The sequence below is a fragment of the Neofelis nebulosa genome, chromosome 9, assembly GCF_028018385.1.
Source record: "Neofelis nebulosa isolate mNeoNeb1 chromosome 9, mNeoNeb1.pri, whole genome shotgun sequence".
NCBI classification, from domain to species: domain Eukaryota; kingdom Metazoa; phylum Chordata; class Mammalia; order Carnivora; family Felidae; genus Neofelis; species Neofelis nebulosa.
In genome coordinates this window covers 55,299,400-55,320,624 of record NC_080790.1, presented here as the reverse complement: position 1 = coordinate 55,320,624, position 21,225 = coordinate 55,299,400, and the positions used below count along the sequence as shown (strand labels likewise).

Sequence of the window (21,225 nt, the reverse complement as noted above, 5' to 3'; positions counted from 1 at the left end):
GAATGACCTACTTAAGAAATAAGTATCTATATTCAATACAATGTCCATTTTTGAAACATTTCCTACATTTCTAGTCAATTTTAAAAGCCTTATTTAGAAATAATACCAATCCATTTCTAATAGCTAAGTAGAACAATTTTTTAATCTGCAGGGTATCTTAAAAACCAATCAACTTGACATAACCTCCTAATTCCAGGAATGTAAACCATAATTCATCCTTCAATTTTCCTCTTAACATATTCTACTTTACTAAAATGAATTCCCATCCTGCAACTATGAAACAAGAAAATTGTACTTAAAATAATATTAAAAAACGAAATCTCATTATTTAGTATTAGATTAATAGTCTATAATTCTAATCTTAAAAATATCTATAGCTATAACCTCTCCAACTTGTTAATTCCCAAAGAGAGTAATAAAAGATGTGATTAACATCTAAACTTAGAGCAGACTGTCATTTGGAAAAAACTATGTTAACAATAACTGTACCATAGTCAAATAGATCAACCCATCACCCTTTATGGTTCTGACTAAGGTTAATGAGCACAATTTGTCATAAATTTTCTAGTAACTCTGAAAAAGTGAACAAAAAGACTACTTCTTTCATAACACTTTATAAAAGTAGAATAAAGGCTTGAGTTGTCTTCCGTGGAACCTAGCGTCGTATTTGGCAATGTAAATAAATGTCATTAAATATTTGTGAAATGAATAAACAACAAATGAAAATAAAACCCACTGCACTACTACCATTCAGCTCCTTATTATGTGCCAGGTAATAAGTATTTCAAATTCTACATACTAAAATGGAATACGCTAAAACTGTTTATTTCTACTAAATAAAGCACTGAAAGAATTATTCACTAAGAAACTCCAACTTAACAGAATTTAAAAGTTGGATTTTCACAAACCAATAACTTGGTTAATGATTTTCTGTAACTGTATGACATTTTTCATTTAACTTTTTTCTTTATGAAATTAGAAAATATACAAAAATTCAAGTTATAAGTTCCTTTGTAATAAACAACACATGTATATTACACTTGGTCATAAGAACATTTATTTCTGTCATGAAGAAGTTACTTTTCAAAAAAGCTCAAAATTTGAGAGGATGAAGGTGAAAGAAGGAATGAAATAACTATAAATGTTCTTCCACTTCAAAAACTGTCTGACAACTGAGCCAAAAGACTCTGCATCTATCAGTGACTTCCTCTTCATGTGTCATAGAAAGAGTTCAACATGCTTTACAAAATCCATTACATTTTAAGACCGTTTCCAATATCTTATACCATAAATCAAGAAATCCATTTATTCAAGGTTACTTATGGAGAATTAATCACACAGAAAATTTTAACAACTTCTTTTTCAAAAATTAAAGTACTTTACTGTACTTGGCATTCCTATACATAATGATGTGGACTTAAAGACTGAAAGCATTAAGAGCATATAATTAAAGTTCAAGGACTTAGACATTAAAAAAAATTTTAATACATATAATTCTCTGTGACAAATATTCCAGAAAAATAAATCAGGATATAAACACAATATAATCTCTTCTGGATTTCTCTTCCCCTTAAGTGGCATTATATAACATAGGAAGTTGTTTCAAAATACTTGTATGTACTTGATATCACCTCAAAACCATGTAATCCAAAAATCTGAAAAAGTGAGACCAAGAGAACTATGGCCATAATGCAGAAGGAACAAAAACTCATGAATTTATTCCTAATGATTTCTAAAACCTATCTTCCTAATTTCAAGGGCAAATTTATACAAAAGAGAAAAATAAACAGTCAGCTATACAAACTTTACAGCCTTTATTGATAGGATATAGCTATTATGCCAAAATTCAGCCATCAATATACAACCTCATTTCCCATCTGAAGTTAATGAGAATATATTTTACCTTAAATGGGACATAGAGGCAAATTGCCAAGAATAAAAATATAACCTTAAAGTCTTAATTTCACACTTCAAATATCAAAAGAAAATAGTAATTCCCAAAATCATGAAAACATGAAGTAACAACATAGAAAAAAATGGACATTTAAGTCATTTCATTCTCTTATTATATAGTGAAAACAGATGTATTTATAACTTCAGCCTTCAGATAGCATACTTCATAAAGTCATTATTCATTTAAAATAGACAAATGTTTACAAAAAACATTTAACTTAAATTTCATAGTTGCTTATAAAATGGTACTTGAAAGATTGACCTGTATCGGGAAATAAGAGTCTTGTCAAGAAAGATGATAAACTATAAATATAAAATATACCACAGTGTTAAAAATCTCATAGTGGTCTATAGGAAAATCAATAAAGATAACAATCTTTCTGGGGAAAAAATATTTAGCATTACAAATTTAAAATGTAAATTTTATATATGAATTCAATAAGGAATACATTTAAACCTTGTATTGCCACATAATCATCTATTTTGTGGAAAACAATAAAAATGATGTACTTTTTCAATAGGTGTACATCAAAACTAAAAGGCTAATTTTTACTTTTTCCTTTATTGGCAACTTTGGATGCATTTTTAGGTTTTGGTTCCCAAAGGGCATTTTTCACAAATCTTGAAGCTGCACCTCTGTCCAGCTTGCCGGCCTTTTTCTTGTCTGTTATTTCCTTGACTCTGTTCATGTATACTCTGATTCTTTCCTTAAAGATTAAAAAAGAAGAAGAAGAAAAGAAAGCAATAGATTTACTAAGCTGTTCACCACCACTAAGTTTTATTATACTATACCTCAGTTAAATTCAACAGATATGTATTTATTGCCTATTGAGTGGTGATAGTAAGTGCAAGTGAATAGGATAAACATGCTCCATGCTCTCCTGGAGTTCATAGTCTGGGGGGAATAGACACTAAAAAGTCATTTCAGAAGTGTTTTGATGTTACAAAAGAGGGAGAACTAGACTAAGACATCACTACAGAGATAAACATTGAATTGTTTATGTGTGGTTATATATTTAACTTAGCACTAACCTAAATGCACATAATAACTCTTATGTATCTGAAGTCTATAATCTAAAATAGAGCTCTCATATACTTGCAGCATACAAATTAAACTGGAAATTTTTCTAAACAGGAAATGGATGAAGTAGTACTTAACTATTTTTTTATTTTACTTTCTAGTATCACAATTAAAATAAGCAAAATGAAAATACAAAATCTTTTGTTCAATTTCATAGTTTTTGATCAATAAGCACACAATACTTTCTGATGAAAACTATAGTTCTAATCAGACTTTACAAGGTGAAAAACAGAATAGGTTGTGCCATATCACTTCGAATCTTCTGAGACCATTAATCAGAATAAAGGGCTATTCTATACTTTGACTGGAAAATTTAAATAAAGGGGATGAGAGCCATAAAATAGCATAGTAAATGAGTGATCACTGATGAAAAGCAAGTTTCATTAAAATAATCAAAATAGTTACAGAAATTTACACAGAAAAATGCAGACCCCTAGAATTTTTTAATTGTGAAAGGCTGACCACTCTGCTCAAAATCTTCTCATGGTTTTCTATTTCTCTCAGAGTAAAAGCCCAAGTCTTCCCAACACAGACCCACTCCAGCCTTGCCTGGAGTTATCTTCCTCAAATATCTACATAGCCACTCCCTCTCTCCCTTCCAGTTGGTTCAAACGTTAATCTCGTTAACAGGCGCTGCCTTTACCATTTAAAATGGAATCCTACTCAAGCACTCCAATCCCCCTTACCCTACGCTATTTTTTTTTCCCATAAGCTATAACTTTCTAACATACTACATACTACATATATTTATTATGTTAAATGCTTGTCTCCCTCCACTAGATAGACTGGCATCTGCTGCAAGGGCAGTGGTATTTATCAGCTTTATTTACAGAGGAATCATCTTACTTGGATATAATGCCTGGCTTCCAGTAAGCACTCAATTATTTGTTGAATAAATAAACTGACTATTTGCAGTGCCCTTCCCCATTCATGATATACATGACAAATAGATTTCCTCTCACATGCTGACTCTGTGATCAATTAGTGATGTCTGTCACAAGGTCAGAAAAGGGGAATAGGTTCATGTATGCTTTATGTGCCAACTCTCGTCCAGAATATGAATATACTCCTCCATAAAGTGGGTTCTGATGGAGAAAAAAGATAATAATTTTATCCTTTTCCAATGAAAGAATCAAGTATTAAAATACTACAAATAACTTTGTGTTAAGGAAAAATGAGGAACTTTACAAATGTAAAGTCCATATCAGAAAATTGAAAACAGATGATACATACAGTGCACCCTCCTTAAGATTTTAAAGCCAGTACCACTGGTCAAATCAAGATCTGTGCCTCATATAGTTTTACATTTTTGCTGTAAGTATTTTTCACAATTTCTACATTAAAAATAAATTTGTTTTTCCCCCCAAGAACTTTAAAAGAAGAACGTGTCTTACTCCCTATTTTATAAAATTAAGACAAGAGCTCTGGTTTACTCATTTTTTTTGTAAATAAATGACCAAGTACTAGCAAGTTGTAAATAATATACATATCAACACCTGAAGACTTAAAAATAATAATACAGTGTCAAGTGTATTTCACATATTTATCTTGTATTTTATAAACACAAAGAATAAATGTATTAATATTCTTACTCATAAAGCCAAGTCAAGAAGGTAACCATAAGTTTGATTTCTAATTTTTTCTTTCATATTGAATGATTTAATTTTTGAAGTCAGCAAAAACTTCAAGATACTAGACCTTATATACTGTACTTATACATCTAAATGGAATACAAAGACAAACCTAGAAGATTTATTACAGGTTGTAAATATGTCACTAATGCAGAATTACTGGACAGTACACATATAACTGGTGCCAAAAAAGCTTTTAGCTTTGTTGCTGAACTGGATTCTTTACTGCTGAGAAAATGAATTAATGGAAGAATTGAAAAGGTGGGGGAGAAACTTTCCCGTCTTTGCTAGTAAATCAACTAGAATATACTTTTAAGAATTGTGTAAGAGTTTAGAAAAAAAGGGGGGGGACAGTTGTAGAGATGAACAGGATTTCAAGAATTTATAGAATAAATAATATGGAAGTTATAAATAATTACTTGAATTGTAACGTTCTCCCATCCAGAGATTTATATAATATATGGAACACAAATTCTCTGACAAAGGCAAAGAAAAGAAAAACTAAAGACATGATGAAATCTGGCTCACTTTCATAATTAGGACTCTAAATAATTTTGTTCTCCACAACTAGTGTGATAAAGTACTATGACTCTGACTTCAGGAATACCACAACAAACAGTCAAATAAAAAGAAATCCACTGCAATCTTACCAATTCCTGCTTTACTGGATGTTCTTTAGGATTAACTCCCTGAGTTGCCAAATAAACTACAAGACAAAGATTTCATGGAACAAAATGGCATATATATTAATTGCGAGCATTAGTTAAAGAAACTCTAGTTACTCACAAAAAAGAAATATCACAAAAAAATGATAAATCTTATTTAACCTCTATGTAATATTAAATTTTATGCGGCTCATGGACATCTGATATTCTGATTTAAAAGAAATAAATATCTGACTATAAAAATTGCCATGAAGTATAACAATATATAAATTGTTAGCATTTAAAAAAGAAATCACCTTTGACATAATAATTTGCTTCATAATTAACTCCAAATTAATATACATACCCCAAAACATTGAATTTAACGTGTAAGCAGAAACTAAATCCACTTTTGCTTGTTCAAGGGGGTCCAACTATTTAATAAAAAAAGAGAGAGAGAAAAGAAGTACATACAATGAACACCATCACATATTTTAAACTTTCACCAAATACAACGTATCAAAGAGATGTTTCTTTCACTTCCTATAATCCAATAACCAAATGATCTTGAAATAATTTGCAAAAAAAAAAAAATTGTTAACCAGAGATTTTTGCCCACAAATTTTCACTTCGAGGTATCATCTTTAGTTAGACAAAGAATATGTATAATCCAAGAAAAATTCTTTTCAATTATTTTAATTTCAGGAGTTATGATCTGGGCTTTGTATGTCAAAAGTAATTTATCAATGTAAACACTGTACATGATGCATTTATGTATAAGAGGCAGGCTAAAATGCTTAGGCAATACCAAAGACAGAAGAAACATAATGAGATTTGTTTTAGACTGTCAAAGTCAATTTACTCTTTTTGTCCTATAGGGTTTCCAGAAACTCTGATAACATCATTGTAATACTTAAAAGGTCAAAGACAGAGTCTGTCAAAAAGAACGTTTTGAGTGCTCCTTTTTTTCTCAAAACCACGTCAAAATAAAAATATAGTTAGGAAGTATTTCCTAAAGTTGAAGTTCTGGTTTGTTTTTTCCCCTTAAAAATACCCAAACACTTGAAATAAAGGGGAAAAGGAGCACATCGCTAATCTATGTCTTCTGTATGTTTTCATAACACAGCACTCTGTTTTCTAAATTACATTTTTAAAATACCTTCTGCAACAACTCATTTCTAGAAACAGACATCATGGTCTTCAGCATCTCATCCACAGCACCAATGGAATTTTCAAATGTTGATAAATACTCATGAATTTCTACTGGGTAGTCTTCATTAATTTCTTCACCTGACATTATGACCAACTGTAAAAAAATTAAATTCTTAGAATTCATGGGAGACAGATTGCTCTGTAGTTTACAAAAACAAAATCAATACGTCGTATCACATGTTTAAAAAGTGCTACAAGAGGTAAAACCTGAAGGTAAGTAAATAAATCTTCTTAGAATATAATTCTAGAGCAAATACCTTCAAACTTCCCCTCCTCAAATTGTTTGAGGTGGGCAAGGGGAGAAGAGAACCCACCCAAGTCCACTAATGCTGTACATATTAGAGCCTCAATGTTTGTCAAGAATAAAAGACATGACCACCAAACATGGATTATCATTAATCAAAGTCCTACATTTAAAAAACTTTCTGTTGAAGTTAAAAACCAAGCAAAGCAATGAAAGTATAATGAGTATATCCTATCTCTATGGTTGCTGAAAAATCACAAGTAAAGCAAAAACATATATTTTAGCCCTTTTAAATTAAAAAAAAATTTTTTTAATGTTTATTTTTGAGAGAGAGAGACAGAGACAGAGAGAGAGTGAACAGCCCAGAGGCAGAAAGAGAGGCAGACACAGAATTCAAAGCAGGCTCCAGGCTCTGAGCCGTCAGCACAGAGCCTGATACATGGGGCTCAAACCCACGAACCACGAGATCATAACCTGAGCTGAAGTCCTACACTCATCTGGACGCTCAACCGCCGGAGCCACTCAGGCGCACCATAAATTTAGATGTTGATCTAGCAGCATGGTATATTAAACTAAAAAATTAGAAAACCTTGGTCTGAATTATCTTATGACTGTCACTAAAATCATTTTGAAGCCTGTATATATATTCTTTAAGCCTCTTTAAAATATTAATAACAAATTCAAAGAGTCCATTAATCACATAAAGTCTACAAGCAGAAAAGAGGAAACTTCAGAGGAATAAACTATATGGTTTTCATTTAGGCCAGAGTATACCTTGACAGCCCATTCTTTTAAAATTCACATTTATATCTTAATATATAATATCTATGTGAGAAAAAACAAAATCCACAACAATGCATTTAATATGATATCTAAGACCAAATTTCGGAAGCAATCCCAAGCCATACGTATCATCTTTAGGTTTAAAAAAAGTTTATTAGCTGAAAATACCTCTTTCATATTACAAAGCTAAGTAGAACCACCAAGAATGTGTGAAAGAGCAAAACAGCAGAATTGAAGTAAAGAGACTTGGGCTTTCTGTCTTGCTTGATTACTGACTTTGTCACCTTAGATAAATCACTGAAAAGTCTCTGGGCCTCAAATACTTCATCCATAAAATAAGACAGTTGGTCTAATCTGTAAAGTCCCTTATAGTTCTAAATGTTATGATGCCTATGTCACAACTTTAAAAAGTACTATTGGAATATTTAGTGACAATATATCAACATTTCTATTCAACAAGTATATTCTGCTGAGACATCTGGTTTCACTTAAAAAAAAAGGTGAAATCCATCTGATGATCACTACTTGTGCTGTAAAATTACACTCTAACTACTGTGCAACCAGCAATTAAACAAAGAACTCTGATAAAAGAAAACCCCACAGGAAGGAATTGTGACTTCCTATTTCAAAAAGCTAACTGAAAATTTACATTTGCCTCTGATCCCTCCCCAAAACTCTCCAAAATGCCAGAAGAAATATAAAAATAAGTCCATAGTAATATTGAAAACCAAGAAGGGCATGTATCCATGAGCAGACTTCAACAGTACAAATTTTTGTAAGCTAAAGAGCAAATGGGACCAGAGTGATAGGAAAGCAATCCAAGAAGCCAGAAATCCCCTACAGAGAGAGAGAGAGAGAGAAGGACAATGTAAGAATAACCCCAAGATGAAGGGCAATAAGAGCTGGGCCATGAGGGCTGAAAACAGCTAAACCAATCTCTAGATCTGTGAAAGGCTCCAGCATCTGCTGCCCAAATACAGGTGTAAGTACAAAGGATATATTGCAAATATAAAGAAGACTTATATTTCTTCTCTTTATGTAGAATTTTAAGCCAATGAATTTGAAAATCTGGCTGAAAAGAATGTGGTGCTGAAGGAAAACAGAATCAGTTACCAAAATTAACCTAAAAGGAAGTACATAAACCAAATAGATTATTAAGAAAATGTTTAAGTCAAAGATCTACCCTTCAAAAAGGCTCCAAGCCTAGAAGATCTAGGTATTTTCTTTTAAACCTTTAAGCAACAGTTACTTCTTACAGTATTTAACTGTTTAAGAACACAAAAAAAGATGAAAAACTTAGATACCTATTTCATAACACACACAAAAATAAACTCCAGATGAATTAAAAAGGCAAACGTATAAACGTATTAAAAGATTATATAAAATATTTACATAATCCAAATGAAACACAAATGCTATGAAAGGAAATGAATGACAGACTTAACTACATAAAAACTGGAAGAAAAAAATCCACATGGTAAAAGTATACTGTAAGCAAAGTTAAAAGGCAAGAAAGTGCATGGGAGAAAATATTTGCCGGAATATAAAAAAGGATTAGTTCAATTTTATAAAGAATTCCTACAAATTAAAAAAGTATCACCCATTGGACTGGCAATAATTTTAAAGATTAGCAAAGTTCAATGTTGGCAAGGGTATACAATGAAGGTGGAATATAAACTGGTACAGATTTTTTAAACATACATACCCTTTGACTCAGGAAATCCTCTTAAGAATCTAGCTTAGAGAAATTTCTGTATATACATACAAATTTATTAAAATGCACTCCTTGAACTCTTCTCTCAATCTCTCCCACTTTCTCTTGCATCAATTTTTCCCTCTGCTCCATCATTATCCATAAGCTTACAACATTTTATTTCTCCATCTTTGACAACAAAAGAAATATCTTGATTTCATATCCCCCTCCAGCAAAAGCCTCATTTTCCAATCCTTGAAAGAAGTGCTTATAGTAACAGTTCCAATTGCTATTAGAACAAACCCTCAAAAACAGGTGCTTACACTAACAGTCCCAATTCCTCTCCTTCCATTCTTTCTTGATCCGGCCACAATCGGGCCCCCTCCTTCTCATTCAAATTGCTCTCGTCAAGGTCATCCACACAGCCACATTGTTAAATTCAATGGTCAATTCCCAGTTCTCATCACTTGACACTGTTCACTCTCTTCATTTCCTTGGCATCATATTTTCTTGATTTCCCTCCTACCTCATGGCTGCTTTCTTGGTCTCCTTTGCAGCATCCTTCTCATATCCTCAGCCTCTTATCCTTGAAATGCCCACAGGCGTCCTTGATTCTCTTTTCCTCTCTAATTTACTCATTAGGTGAGCTCAGGGCTTTAAATTGCATTAATATACTGATGACTCCCAGGTCTTTATCTCCAACCCTGACCTCCCCACTGAACTCCAAATCATATTTCCAACTGCTTACTCAATACCTCTGGTTGATGTTAATAGATTCTCAAATGTAATGTGCCCAAAGCCAAATCTTGCCTACTGTAGTGTTTCCAACTCCACCTTCCCAATTGTTCAGACCTAAAATTACAGAGTGGTCCTTGACTCTTCTCTTTCACCCTAGCTTTAAGACATATTTAGAATCCAACCACATGCTACCATTTCTATTGAGACCACCCTGATCCAAGTCAATTCAAGCCATCACTGTATCTTGCCCAGATTGTTGCAGTAGCCTCCTAAATGACCTCCTTGTTTCCATTCTGATAGTTTAGTATCAAGAAAGCAGGGTGATCATTCCAAATCTAAGTCAGATTATATCATAACTCTGCTTGGAAATTTCCATTCAAAGGCTCACCACACCTCATTCAATAAAAGACAAAATCTGGGGCACCTGGGTGGCAGTCAGTTGAGGGTCCAACTCGATTTCAGCTCAGGTCATGATCCCAGGGTCATGAGATTGAGCCCCACGTCGGACTCTGCACTGAGCGTGGAACCTGCTTAAAATTCTCTCTCTCTCCCTCTGCCCCTCTCCCCTGCTCATGTGCAGGCTCTCTCTAAAATAAAAAAGAAACAAAATTTTAAGTAAAAAATTTAAAAAATAACAAAAGACAAACTCCTTACTTACAGTGGCCTAAAAATCCCTCTCTGCTACCTCCTCTGTGACCTCATCTCCTCATTCCACTCAGGCCATAACAGCCTCATTGCTCTTTCAGGTCAGGTATGCCCCTACCTCAGGGCCTTTGTGCTGCTTCTTTCCTCCCTAGAATGCTTCTCTCCCACCAGGAGCTTCAGAGCACAATACTTCACCTTCATCAGAGCTCTACTCAAAGGTCACCTGCAGGTAATCCTTTCCTGACTACCTATGTTAACAGGCACACACCCCATTCCCAGCACTCCGTATCTCCTCTGCCTCAGAGTCCTCAGTAGCATCTGACTTATTTATTCGTTTACTGCCTGGCCACCTCCAAAAGAAGGGAACTACATGAGAGCAGAAATTTTTGTGTTTTTTTCACTAGCACTGCCCGACAGTCAATAAACATTTGTTGAATGAAAAATCTCTAACAAAATACTGGAAATACTAATCTAATATTCATCAATAAGGAAACAGTTAAATGAATTACAGCACATCCATCCAAGAGAATATTAAAAACAAAGAAGTAAATCTTTATGTAGTAACACAAATGAGAAATGGTGAAAAAATTCATAGAACATTGTATACAAAACAATATGTATCTAACATATGCCATTTGTTTCTAAAAACCCGTATATATAAAGATATGTAGAAAAAGGTCTGGAAGTGGGAATGCAAGCTGGTGCAGCCACTCTGGAAAACAGTATGGAGGTTCCTCAAAAAACTAAAAATAGAACTACTCTACGACCCAGCAATTGCACTACTAGGCATTTATCTTGCTGTTTCAAGGGACACATGCACCCCCATGTTTATAGCAGCACTATCAACAATAGCCAAAGTATGGAAAGAGCCAAAATGTCCATCGACGGATGAATGGATAAAGAAGTTGCGGTGTATATATAATGGAGCATTACTCAGCAATCAAAAAGAGTGAAATCTTGCCATTTGCAACTACGTGGATGGAACTGGAGGGTATTATGCTAAGCGAAATTAGTCAGAGAAAGACAAAAATCATATGACTTCACTCATATGCGGACTTTAAGAGACAAAACAGATGAACATAAGGGAAGGGAAACAAAAATAATATAAAAACAGGGAGGGGGACAAAACAGAAGAGACTCATAAATATGGAGAACAAACTGAGGGTTACAGGAGGGGTTGTGGGAAGGGGGGATGGGCTAAATGGGTAAGGGGCACTAAGGAATCTACTCCTGAAATCATTGTTGCACTATATGCTAACTAATTTGGATGTAAATTTAAAAAAGGAAAAAATAAAAGAAAAAAAAAAGAAAAAAAAGAAAAAGGTCTGGAAGGAGATATACAAAAAAGAGACATTCTCTCTGAAAAGGGGTCAGAGATTAGGGAATAGGATCAAAGCTGACTCATTTTTCTAACTCTTCATTCTTCATTGTTTAAATTTTGTTATTTCAAAAAGCATGTATTAAAATCGTAATAAAAATAATCATTAAATTTAAATAAAGGCATATTTTAACAAAGTGTTTTGGCTCTTAACAAATACTGCAAGTATAAAAAACACAAAAAGGCCTTTATTTAAATGTGAATGTTTTCATCCAATTTTTCTATTAGTGAATAATTTCCCTCCCTAGAATCATGATGGGGATTTTTCCTGCAATTATTCCTGGTCCCTAAGCCCCAATAAACAAGTAGTTATTTATTGTTAAAATGGGTGAGGGTGAACACTGAAAGCAAGGCAGTAAGAATAATTACCCTCATTAAATATGAACTGAACCACTTGCCTTTTTCCTAACTAAAAAATAAAGGCAAGGCCGACTACAAAATAATGGTTCTTCTATGATCAGAAATTCCCTCCAATTCATGATTTCTTCTAACATTTTACACAGACAGTTCCTGAATATTTGTTCTTTCCACAGGAAAAGTTACAAGGAGAGAACTGCAGAAACTTCCCTCTGTTACTCAGATCCCAGGATGACGCCATGCATGTATGGTATTAGCAGCAATAGCAAACATTTGAAAATCACTGCCTATGAGCCAGACACTTCTAAGTATACTCACTTACTTCAGATTCAATAACTTGCCCAGTTGTACATGGTAAAATGCCCAAAGAGAAAGAAGAAAACAACTCACCCTCCTCTGCTCCTTACTCCTTCCCAAGTTCTAAAGGTATTTCTCACCCTTCCACCTCACCTCCTCCTTCTAAAGTACCAACGGCAAAGGTGGAAGTGGAAGAGGACATGAGAAAATCTGCCTCTTTCCATCTCTAAGGTCTGGTTGGGACTAAAGCACAGAGAGAGGGGGGAACTCTCCCCTAGTAACTCCTATAGGATGTTACTGTCACTTCTTCCTCTCAGTGGTTAAGAGAAACCACAGTACAGGCAGGAGAAAAGAGGGGTGCACAGCATCACACATAGAACAGAAGCCATCCCCCTATCTGCTACCCTTGATTCTCTTACTTCCGGGAGGTCAGTCCAGCCAGGAACATAGGAATCACCCCTTACCCCTTCCTCAGGCCCCAGATCCCATCAGTTTGGCCTCCTTAATTTCCTTACACCACAAGCTTTCCTCCACTTTCACTGGCTAGATCATTTCAAGAGCCTTTGAGTAATCTCCCTACTGTCAATATTTTCCACTCTCAATTTTGAGATGTTACAAAATATGATTTTTCTATAGATACTCTGATCATTGTACACCCCTACTTAAAATCCTGCAAAAGTTCCCGATCCCCTCAGTATGGATGCCAGGCCTATTATTACATGGCCCTTGCTTGTCTAACCTCATCTTTCATCACCCTCCTCTTCCAATCCTATAGCTGCAGGCACAATGGCAGTTTTCCAGATGTGCCATGCTCATTCACTCTAACCTTTCACCTGTATGGTTCTCTGTACATTAACCGTTCTTCGCACTTAACTTTGTTCAAACCTTGCTTATTTTTGGAGGTAAGATCAGGTTTTACTTCAGCCAGTGAAGATTTCTCTGAGTGCCACCCTCCCATTCTCTCTGGAGAAACACAACTACAAGCTGTCATGTCACCTAAAACACTATTTGGTGATGTCTGTTGATGTACTTGACTTCCCTTTGACTACAAGCTCCTTGAAGGGGCTGTGTCATACTGCTGTTGTATCACCAGTGGCTGACACACAGAATGACTATGTCACGATCTGCCCAGGACAATCCCAGTTTATACCTGTTGTTTCAGTCTGCCATCTGCCCAGCTCTCCATTTCTCTTCCACAAGTGCCAGTTTGAACAATAAGTCATATGGTCACCCTAAAAAAAGTAGGTTCTCTGACCCTTACCACCACTCCTCACCCCATTTTCTTAGAGAACAGGAATCAGGGGAGTTGCTCCTGGTATCAGCCAGAGCTCACCCAGAGCAGTAGAACCAATAGGAGATATATATAAGGAGATTTATTGCAAGTAACAGGTTTGTGCAACTGTGGGAGCTAACTAATTCCAAACTCTGCAGGGCAGGCCATCAAGGAAGGGCATACTGGAACTCCTGGCTACAAGAGGAAGCTGCTGTCCACAGGTGGAACTTGTTTTGTCAGGGAATCCTTAGCTCTGCTCCTAAAGCCTTTTAACTGATTGAATCAAACCCACTCAGCTTATCTAGAATATTCTAACTTAAAGTCAACTGATTTGTGGATTTTAATCACATCTACAAATACCTTTACAGCAACATCTAGGTTGGTATTGGACTGAATATCTGGGGGCTGCAGTCTCACTAAGCTGTCACATCAAAAAGACCATCACACTCCTTCCAGCCTCCAGAACTATAGCAGAAAAGGTACATTCTTAGCATTACAAGCTGTTGTTCTGACAGAATTTCCCCACAAGTCTTGTTATTCCTGACTGTAGATTCCCAAGTAATAAAACTAGACTTCAAATTCCAGCTAACAAATGTGAAGGAATGACAAATTACAAAAAAAATATATCACCATTTTGCAACCCCTAATGAAATTATAGATACAGGCAACAATCACTGACAGATAAAGGGGTGAGGGGCAAGTTTACAATGGAGAGGTGAGACTGTCACTAATTTCTTTTTTAACGTTTATTTATTTTTGAGACAGAGAGAAACAGAGTGCAAGCAGGGGAGAAGCAGAGAGAGAAGAGAGGGAGACATAGAATCTGAACCAGGCTCCAGGCTCTGATCTGTCAGTACAGAGCCCAACGCAGGGCTCAAACTCACAAACCGTGAGATCGTGACCTGACCCGAAGTTGGACGCCTAATCAACTGAGCCACCCACAGGCCCCGAGACTGTCACTACTTAAACCCAGGGATCAATCTTCACATCACTGAAAGTAGGACACAAACAAATTATGAATCTCCTGATGTTAAGCAATGTGATGTACACAGCACCATCTCTGTAGCATGACCAACATCCCCAAACAAAGTTGAATCTGAACCTAATTGAGCCCTTAAAGCTAACTTCCATTTTACAGGAAATACAGAGGGTAGAGAAACAAGTTAACAACATCACAAGAAAGCAAACAGACAAATCTAGAATAAGAAATACTCTACTGGACAATTGACCTGGTTTCTGTAACAAATAAATGGGATGAAGAAAAACTAAGAAAAGGGAGAGGAGGTAGAGGAAGAAGAGATTAAAGAGATCTGGGACAGCTAACAACCAAATGGAATATGTAGACCTTGTTTGGATCTTGATTCAAATCATGTGTAAAAAGGTTATTTTTGAGACAAAGAAATCTGAACATGGATCAGGTGTTAGATGACACTAACAGATCATTGATAATTTTGCTATGAAATTAGAAATCAGCTATGAGGTGAATTCAGCCTGGGTGGCTCAGTCGGTTAAGCCTCCGACTCTTGATTTCAGCTCAGGTCATGATCTCACAGTTTGTGGGATCGAGCCCTGCACTGGGCTCTTCACTCGCGGCACAGAGCCTGCTTGGGATTCTCTCCCCCTCTCTCTTTCTTCCTCTCTCTCAAAATAAGCAAATACACAAAAAAAGAACTCAGCTATGCAAATGGCATTATAGTTATATTAGACAATATCCTTATTTAAGGGTGCATACTTAAGTACATAGGGGTAAAATTACAAGACATCTTGAATTTGCATTTTAAAAAAAGGTAGCCTTCATGAGTTAATTATACTTTGAGAGTCAAGATAAGAACCTATGTACATTATTTCTATAGTGAAATTAGATAGCTAACTCACAAATTAACATTTAGAATATAACTCAGTTCATAAATTTAAAAACACCTAAATAGAAAGTACGGTCTAGAATACTTAAGCAGCTCTACTATATCTCATTTCAATTCCAAATATAATTGGGGGTAATGGGAAGCTAGGTCACTGGGTGTGCTCACCAGATCTGTGATAGTTGTTGAACAAAGCTTATAAAAACAAAACATACCCCGTGGCCTCAAATGAGGTGTTTATTACTGACATTTCCAACAAAGGCTGACATTCCAGAGTGTCTAATTATTTCAATAATGTCACAAATTTCCTTCTAAAAAAAATCCTGATGCTGTATACTTTATCTGCCTCTCCTAAAAATGAATGCATGCAAAAATGAATAAATAAACAAACCATCAAATCAAGTCTAAAGTCATATATAAAACTAGGGAAAATATTTGCAACAAAGACAGATAAAAAGGAACCTCTACAAATCAACTTAACAACAAAAAGAATACTTGTAATCCAAATGAAAAATGAACAAAGAAAATCAGCAGTTCACATATAAAGGAATCCAGATGACCAATAAACATAAAGAAAGCTACTTAATCTTATAATTAAAGAAACATAAATCGCTAAAACAAAATGCCACTTTTCATCTGTCAAACAAGCAAAAATTAAGAAGATTGATAGTATCTAATATGGGCAAAGGTGAGGAGAAACAGCCTCTCATTCACTAGTAACTGGAGTGTAAATTGAGCGTGGGGGGGTGGCAGGAATTTGGCAATGTGCTTCAAAATTGTGTATGTACAAATTCTTTGACCCAGCAGTTTTACTTCCCAAAGAGTACATTTTCCCAAAGATAATGTTCAAGGACATCTACTGCAACACTCTAAAATACTGAAACTTTAAAGCAGGGAACAATCTACATGCCCATTAACAAGAACTGGTTAAATAAATTATGATCTATTCATTCAATAAAATACTCTGATGCCATGAAAAAGTATAAAGTAGAGCTCGGATTCCTAAGATATATTAAGTCAACAAAAACTGAACAGCACATATAATACACTCATTTGTTTTTAAGAAAAAAGATACATGAGTATGGAGGCATACTTGTATATCCATGTAAATTTCTTAAAAAAGAAGCTGTTAACTGTGGCTACTCCTGGGAAACCAAAAAGCAGGAAGGTAGGGAACACATTTTATGTTATACTCTCAGAATTATTATTTTTAAACAATAATATACATAACATATTATAATAATTATCTATATTTACATATAAGTTTTTCAATTCTTTGAAATTTACTTCATCCAGAAATATACCAGATAAAAATGTCATTTCCCCAACTTAGCAGCTAAAATCAAACCTACATTCTTTAGCTCTATTATATTCAAAGAACCATATGAATAGATTCCCTTCTGTACACATAAATTTTCTAGCCACCATGAGGCCATTTTCTCCCTCTTCTCACATTACAAAAACCTTTCTGGATGTGTGCTATCCCTAGAACTCCTAGAATTGCGAGGACTCCCAGCCACCATGATTTTTTTCCTGCTTAACTCCGCTCCCTCACCCCTCATATCCACTAGGTACAGTCTCACAGCATCCTTCTTTCTCCTTATCATTGTTGTAATTTCATATTTCTGCAATTATTTGATTAATGTCCATCATCCACACTAGACTGTAAGCTTCATACAGGGCAAGTCTTTACTCAGAATCAATCCTTAGTGCCTGGCATGTAGTAAATGTTCAGTGAATATTATTCATTTACATGGCATCGTAGATTCCGCGCCAAGATAAGGATAAATAAAGGAATTGTCAGTCAACTGACAGAAGACCTGGTTGGGGTTTTGTGAATTTCTTTAGCAGCGTTCAGTAGGCCTAGAGCAAGAACAATTACCAAGAATGCAGGAATTGGCTAATGGACACAAAGGAAAGGACTTGCAAAAGTATCTTTAAAACAGCAGCCTGGGAGGTATGGCCTTGAAGGGAAAGAAGTAAAGCCTTTCCCTCTGCTCTGAATACCTGTCCTTAACCTCCATCCCCTGTATTCTGAGCCCAGTGAAACATTAATTCTTTAAACCAACATCAAATGCCCTCTCCTCTATAAAGGAGTAATTTCGTCTCCTTCTTTTCTCCTTCTTCTTTACTCTCATGGTTCTCCAGACTTAGTTATCATATATCCATCAATCATACACATTTTCATGTATCTTGATAAATTCAAAGATCAAGATTCAAATGACCCATCCATTCATTACATTTGACAAAAATGAACACAATACTCGGCCCTGAATCCCACAACACTAGATTCTCAAAACTGTCCCTGCTCCTCAGTAGCTATTCATTTTGTCTCCTTTGCTAGTTTTTCATCTCCCCAAATCTAAAAAGGCTAAAATGCCTAAAGACTCAGGTCTTGTACTACGTTCTTTTCTGTTTATAGTCACTCCTTTGGTGATTATCTCCAGTCTCCCAATTTTAAATACCATCTGTTCGCTGACAACTCCCAAATGTTCTTTTCTAGCAATGATCTACTCCCACTGAACTCCAGACTTGGTAGACTCAACATCTCAACTTGGATGACTAATAGACATCTCAAACATAGTATGTCATAACTGAACTCCTAATCTTCCCCCACAAGCCTGCTCCTCCCATAGTTTTTCACTTCTTAGTTAATGGCTATTCCACCCTTCTAGTTGTTCAAGCCCCATACCCTGACAATTATCTTACTCTTACAACCCACATTTAATCCATAAACAAATCTGTTAGCTTCACCTACAAAATACGTTCAAAATTGAACTGCTACTCACCATATTCATTTCTTTCCACCCTATGAGATTATGAAGCTGCTATAATCTCATGTGAATTATTACAAGACTTTCCTAATTAGTCTCCTGGCTTTTGCCTATGCCACTCTTCAACAATCTGTTCTTAACACAGCAGCCAGAGTGATCCTGTTAAAAACCTAAATCAGATCATGTCAGTCCTCTGCTCAAAACATTCCACTGGTTATGTATCCTCCGTGCTATTCCTTCAGGGTGGGATTCATGTTGCATGACATTTGCATCTGCATGTGACTAACAATGTCTTGACACATATTAGGTACTTCGTAACTATCTGTTAACTGTCTAAAACCAATGAAAGTAAACTGGAGACAAATTTTGGAAAATCTTAATATCAGATTAGAATTTATACTTAAAGATATTAGGAAGTCACCACATGAATCCAAAAGAAAAATGTACCATAATGTACATTCTAGGACTATTTCCATTCCTATGCTAAGCAGAGTGACATACAATTATGAACTAAGCCAGAAAACAATCCAATTTATAATTTTTTTGGAACTAGAGGACATCTGCAGATGTCACACCAGAATTCTATTACCATAATGACCTTTTTGCACTGCATTTTCTTAGAAAATAACGGTGAAACATATATAGAACAATCCGTCAATAATATCACTCCTTTGGCAGACAACCCATGTTAGTACCACCTATAATTTTCCTTCAAACTTACAGTAAAATCCCTGAGAAAAGATTAACTTTTTCTTTTTAAAGGTGTTAACCTCTAAAAACCAAATTTAGGGGCGCTTGAGTGGCTCAGTTGGTTAAGTGTCAGACTCTTGATTTCAGCTCAGGTGATGATCTCGTGCATGGTTCCTGAGTTTGAGCCACGCATCAGGCTCTGCACTGACAGTGCACGGAGCCTGCTTGTTACTCAGTCTCCCTCTCTCTCTCTACCCCTCCCCAGCTTGCTCTCTATCTCTCTCTCAAAATAAGTAACTTAAAAAAAACTTATCCCAAAGCCCGATAACAGAAAAAGATAGAAATTACAAAAGGTTGCTCAAGATTGAGACGAATAATTACATCAGATTGTAATGAAATTACTTCGATTATTTAATGTTAATGTTTAACTCAAAATATTTTCAAATTTATAGATATGAAGCAGCAAAACTACCTTCCAAAACCACAGAATTTGCTTCTTACAATATTACCATCTCTAAAAGAGTAACAGTATATAAGGCTATTGTGAAAGTTAAATGAATAATATTGGTAAAGCTATTAGAACAGTGCATGGTTCAGTTACCACTAGTAGCTAGTAGTAGTAGTTATTATTTTACTAAAGTGAAAATGATCAAATACCCTAATCCAATGTGGACTATTCAAAGCCAAACTTGAAGGGTCAACTGTTTGGAAACAGTAGCTGAGATAACACATATAAAGAACCATCTAAAAACTAAAAGTAGTTATGAAAAACTGTATCACCTCTGTACTGTGATACATACAACATAGCTATTGGAGGGAGCTATAACATCCTATAGCATTTTGGAAAACCACTGTTCACACTGTCATTATTTTATCTTTCAACAAAACAATGAGTTCTGGCATTTCCACCAATCACAAACAGTTCTCTCAATTTCAATAGTTGTCGGATTTTTTTTCGGATCCAACATTTTTGGAACCAACGTCAACATACAATTACTTCTCGCTTCAGTATATTATCAGACAGTCCAAAGAGGTTAATAAGCAGGACACATACATCTTTATCAAGCAAAAACTGAACAGCGGTCAACACACAGGAAGACATTAAAGATAATTTTAAGCAGAAGTTTGAATCGCACCTAACCTTCTTCCTGAGGCATAAAGGAAAACTTTCTTGAGTACCCACTCTGGATTTCACCTTTAAATCGAGATTAGCCTACCGACTCAGGTGGGCTAATACTGCAGCGGCAGGCAGTTGGTGATCATATATGTGAATGAAAAATGTGGATAACACAGTAAAGTTACTCCTCTACACTTCCCACTTTGGCCTTCCTCCCTAAACCAGATTTGACGGCAGCTGAAAATTGTTAAGTTATTTAATTTCTCCTTCGCCTTCCAATATTTGATAGGAGGAGCTGAGAAGAAAAAAGTAAAGGCCAGATCAAGAGGGAGAAGTAAGGGTCCAAGGTTAGCCAAAGCCAGCAAGCAGCCGCAGGGCAAGCCCAAGTGGAGGGCCTGAAGCAATGCTGCCCCCAACGCTCGGGTGTGAGGGAACGCATTCACGAAGGCTACGCAGCTCGACCCGCTCCTCACAGTCAGCCAGGGGAAGAAAGGGGGACTCCCAGAAGAAGCGAACTTTTGCAGAAACACGAGACAAACTCAAACCCCAGCTTCGAATAATACCTCGCTGGCCTTCTACTCCGGTCTCCGGGAAAAGCAGTCGGGCAGTGGTGACGTCAATGAGGCGCCGGCTCTATCCCGGGCGCCAGCGGCGCTCTTTGATAACCTCACGCTGCTCGCCCCGCCCCGCTGGCTCCTTTTCCCTAGCCTAAACTCTCAAGCGCCTCAGGCCAAAGCTGTGGAAGGAGTTGCGGCGGGAAGCGGTTACTTTTTACTAGGTTTGTATTCGGCCGACACCCGCCGTAATACAAGTTGAGCGTATTGAACCAGAAAACGATGTTAGTTGCTAAAGCTTT

General features: G+C 35.8%; 1 protein-coding gene and 1 long non-coding RNA gene across 7 annotated transcripts in view; one reads left to right on the top strand and one right to left on the bottom strand.

Moving 5' to 3' along the window:
• Positions 1-1,034: 1,034 nt before the first annotated feature.
• Positions 1,035-21,026, bottom strand: C1D (C1D nuclear receptor corepressor). 2 transcript variants are annotated; one of them, XM_058683874.1, is made up of 6 exons: positions 20,933-21,001; positions 10,404-10,566; positions 6,469-6,615; positions 5,677-5,743; positions 5,316-5,371; positions 1,035-2,660 (listed from the first exon to the last, which is right to left on the bottom strand). In XM_058683874.1, exons 3-6 carry the CDS (start codon positions 6,604-6,606, stop codon positions 2,496-2,498), a joined length of 426 nt encoding a protein of 141 aa, XP_058539857.1. In that variant the 5' UTR covers positions 6,607-6,615; positions 10,404-10,566; positions 20,933-21,001; the 3' UTR covers positions 1,035-2,495. The 2 variants fall into 2 exon arrangements, with proteins under 2 accessions (XP_058539857.1, XP_058539856.1); XM_058683873.1 differs by lacking the exon at positions 10,404-10,566 and having other exon boundaries at positions 20,933-21,026.
• The window catches only part of LOC131484994 (uncharacterized), a 56,674-nt gene continuing 56,384 nt past the window's right edge, over positions 20,936-21,225 (top strand). For 3 of the 5 annotated variants that reach the window (XR_009248558.1, XR_009248559.1, XR_009248556.1), the window contains exon 1: positions 20,937-21,147. This is a non-coding gene — a long non-coding RNA (uncharacterized LOC131484994). Of the gene's footprint in view, positions 21,148-21,225 lie in introns of all 5 variants that reach the window. The other 2 variants (XR_009248557.1, XR_009248560.1) reach the window with 2 other exon arrangements.

Coding starts and splice junctions, on each gene's coding strand:
- C1D (XM_058683873.1), bottom strand. CDS start 6,606: ATGTCAGGTGAAGAAATTAATGAAGACTACCCAGTAGAAATTCATGAG. Junction 5,744..6,468: donor GAAATGAGTTGTTGCAGAAG/GTATTTTAAAAA, acceptor TTTATTAAATAG/TTGGACCCCCTTGAACAAGC. Junction 2,661..5,315: donor ATCCAGTAAAGCAGGAATTG/GTAAGATTGCAG, acceptor TTAATCTTTAAG/GAAAGAATCAGAGTATACAT.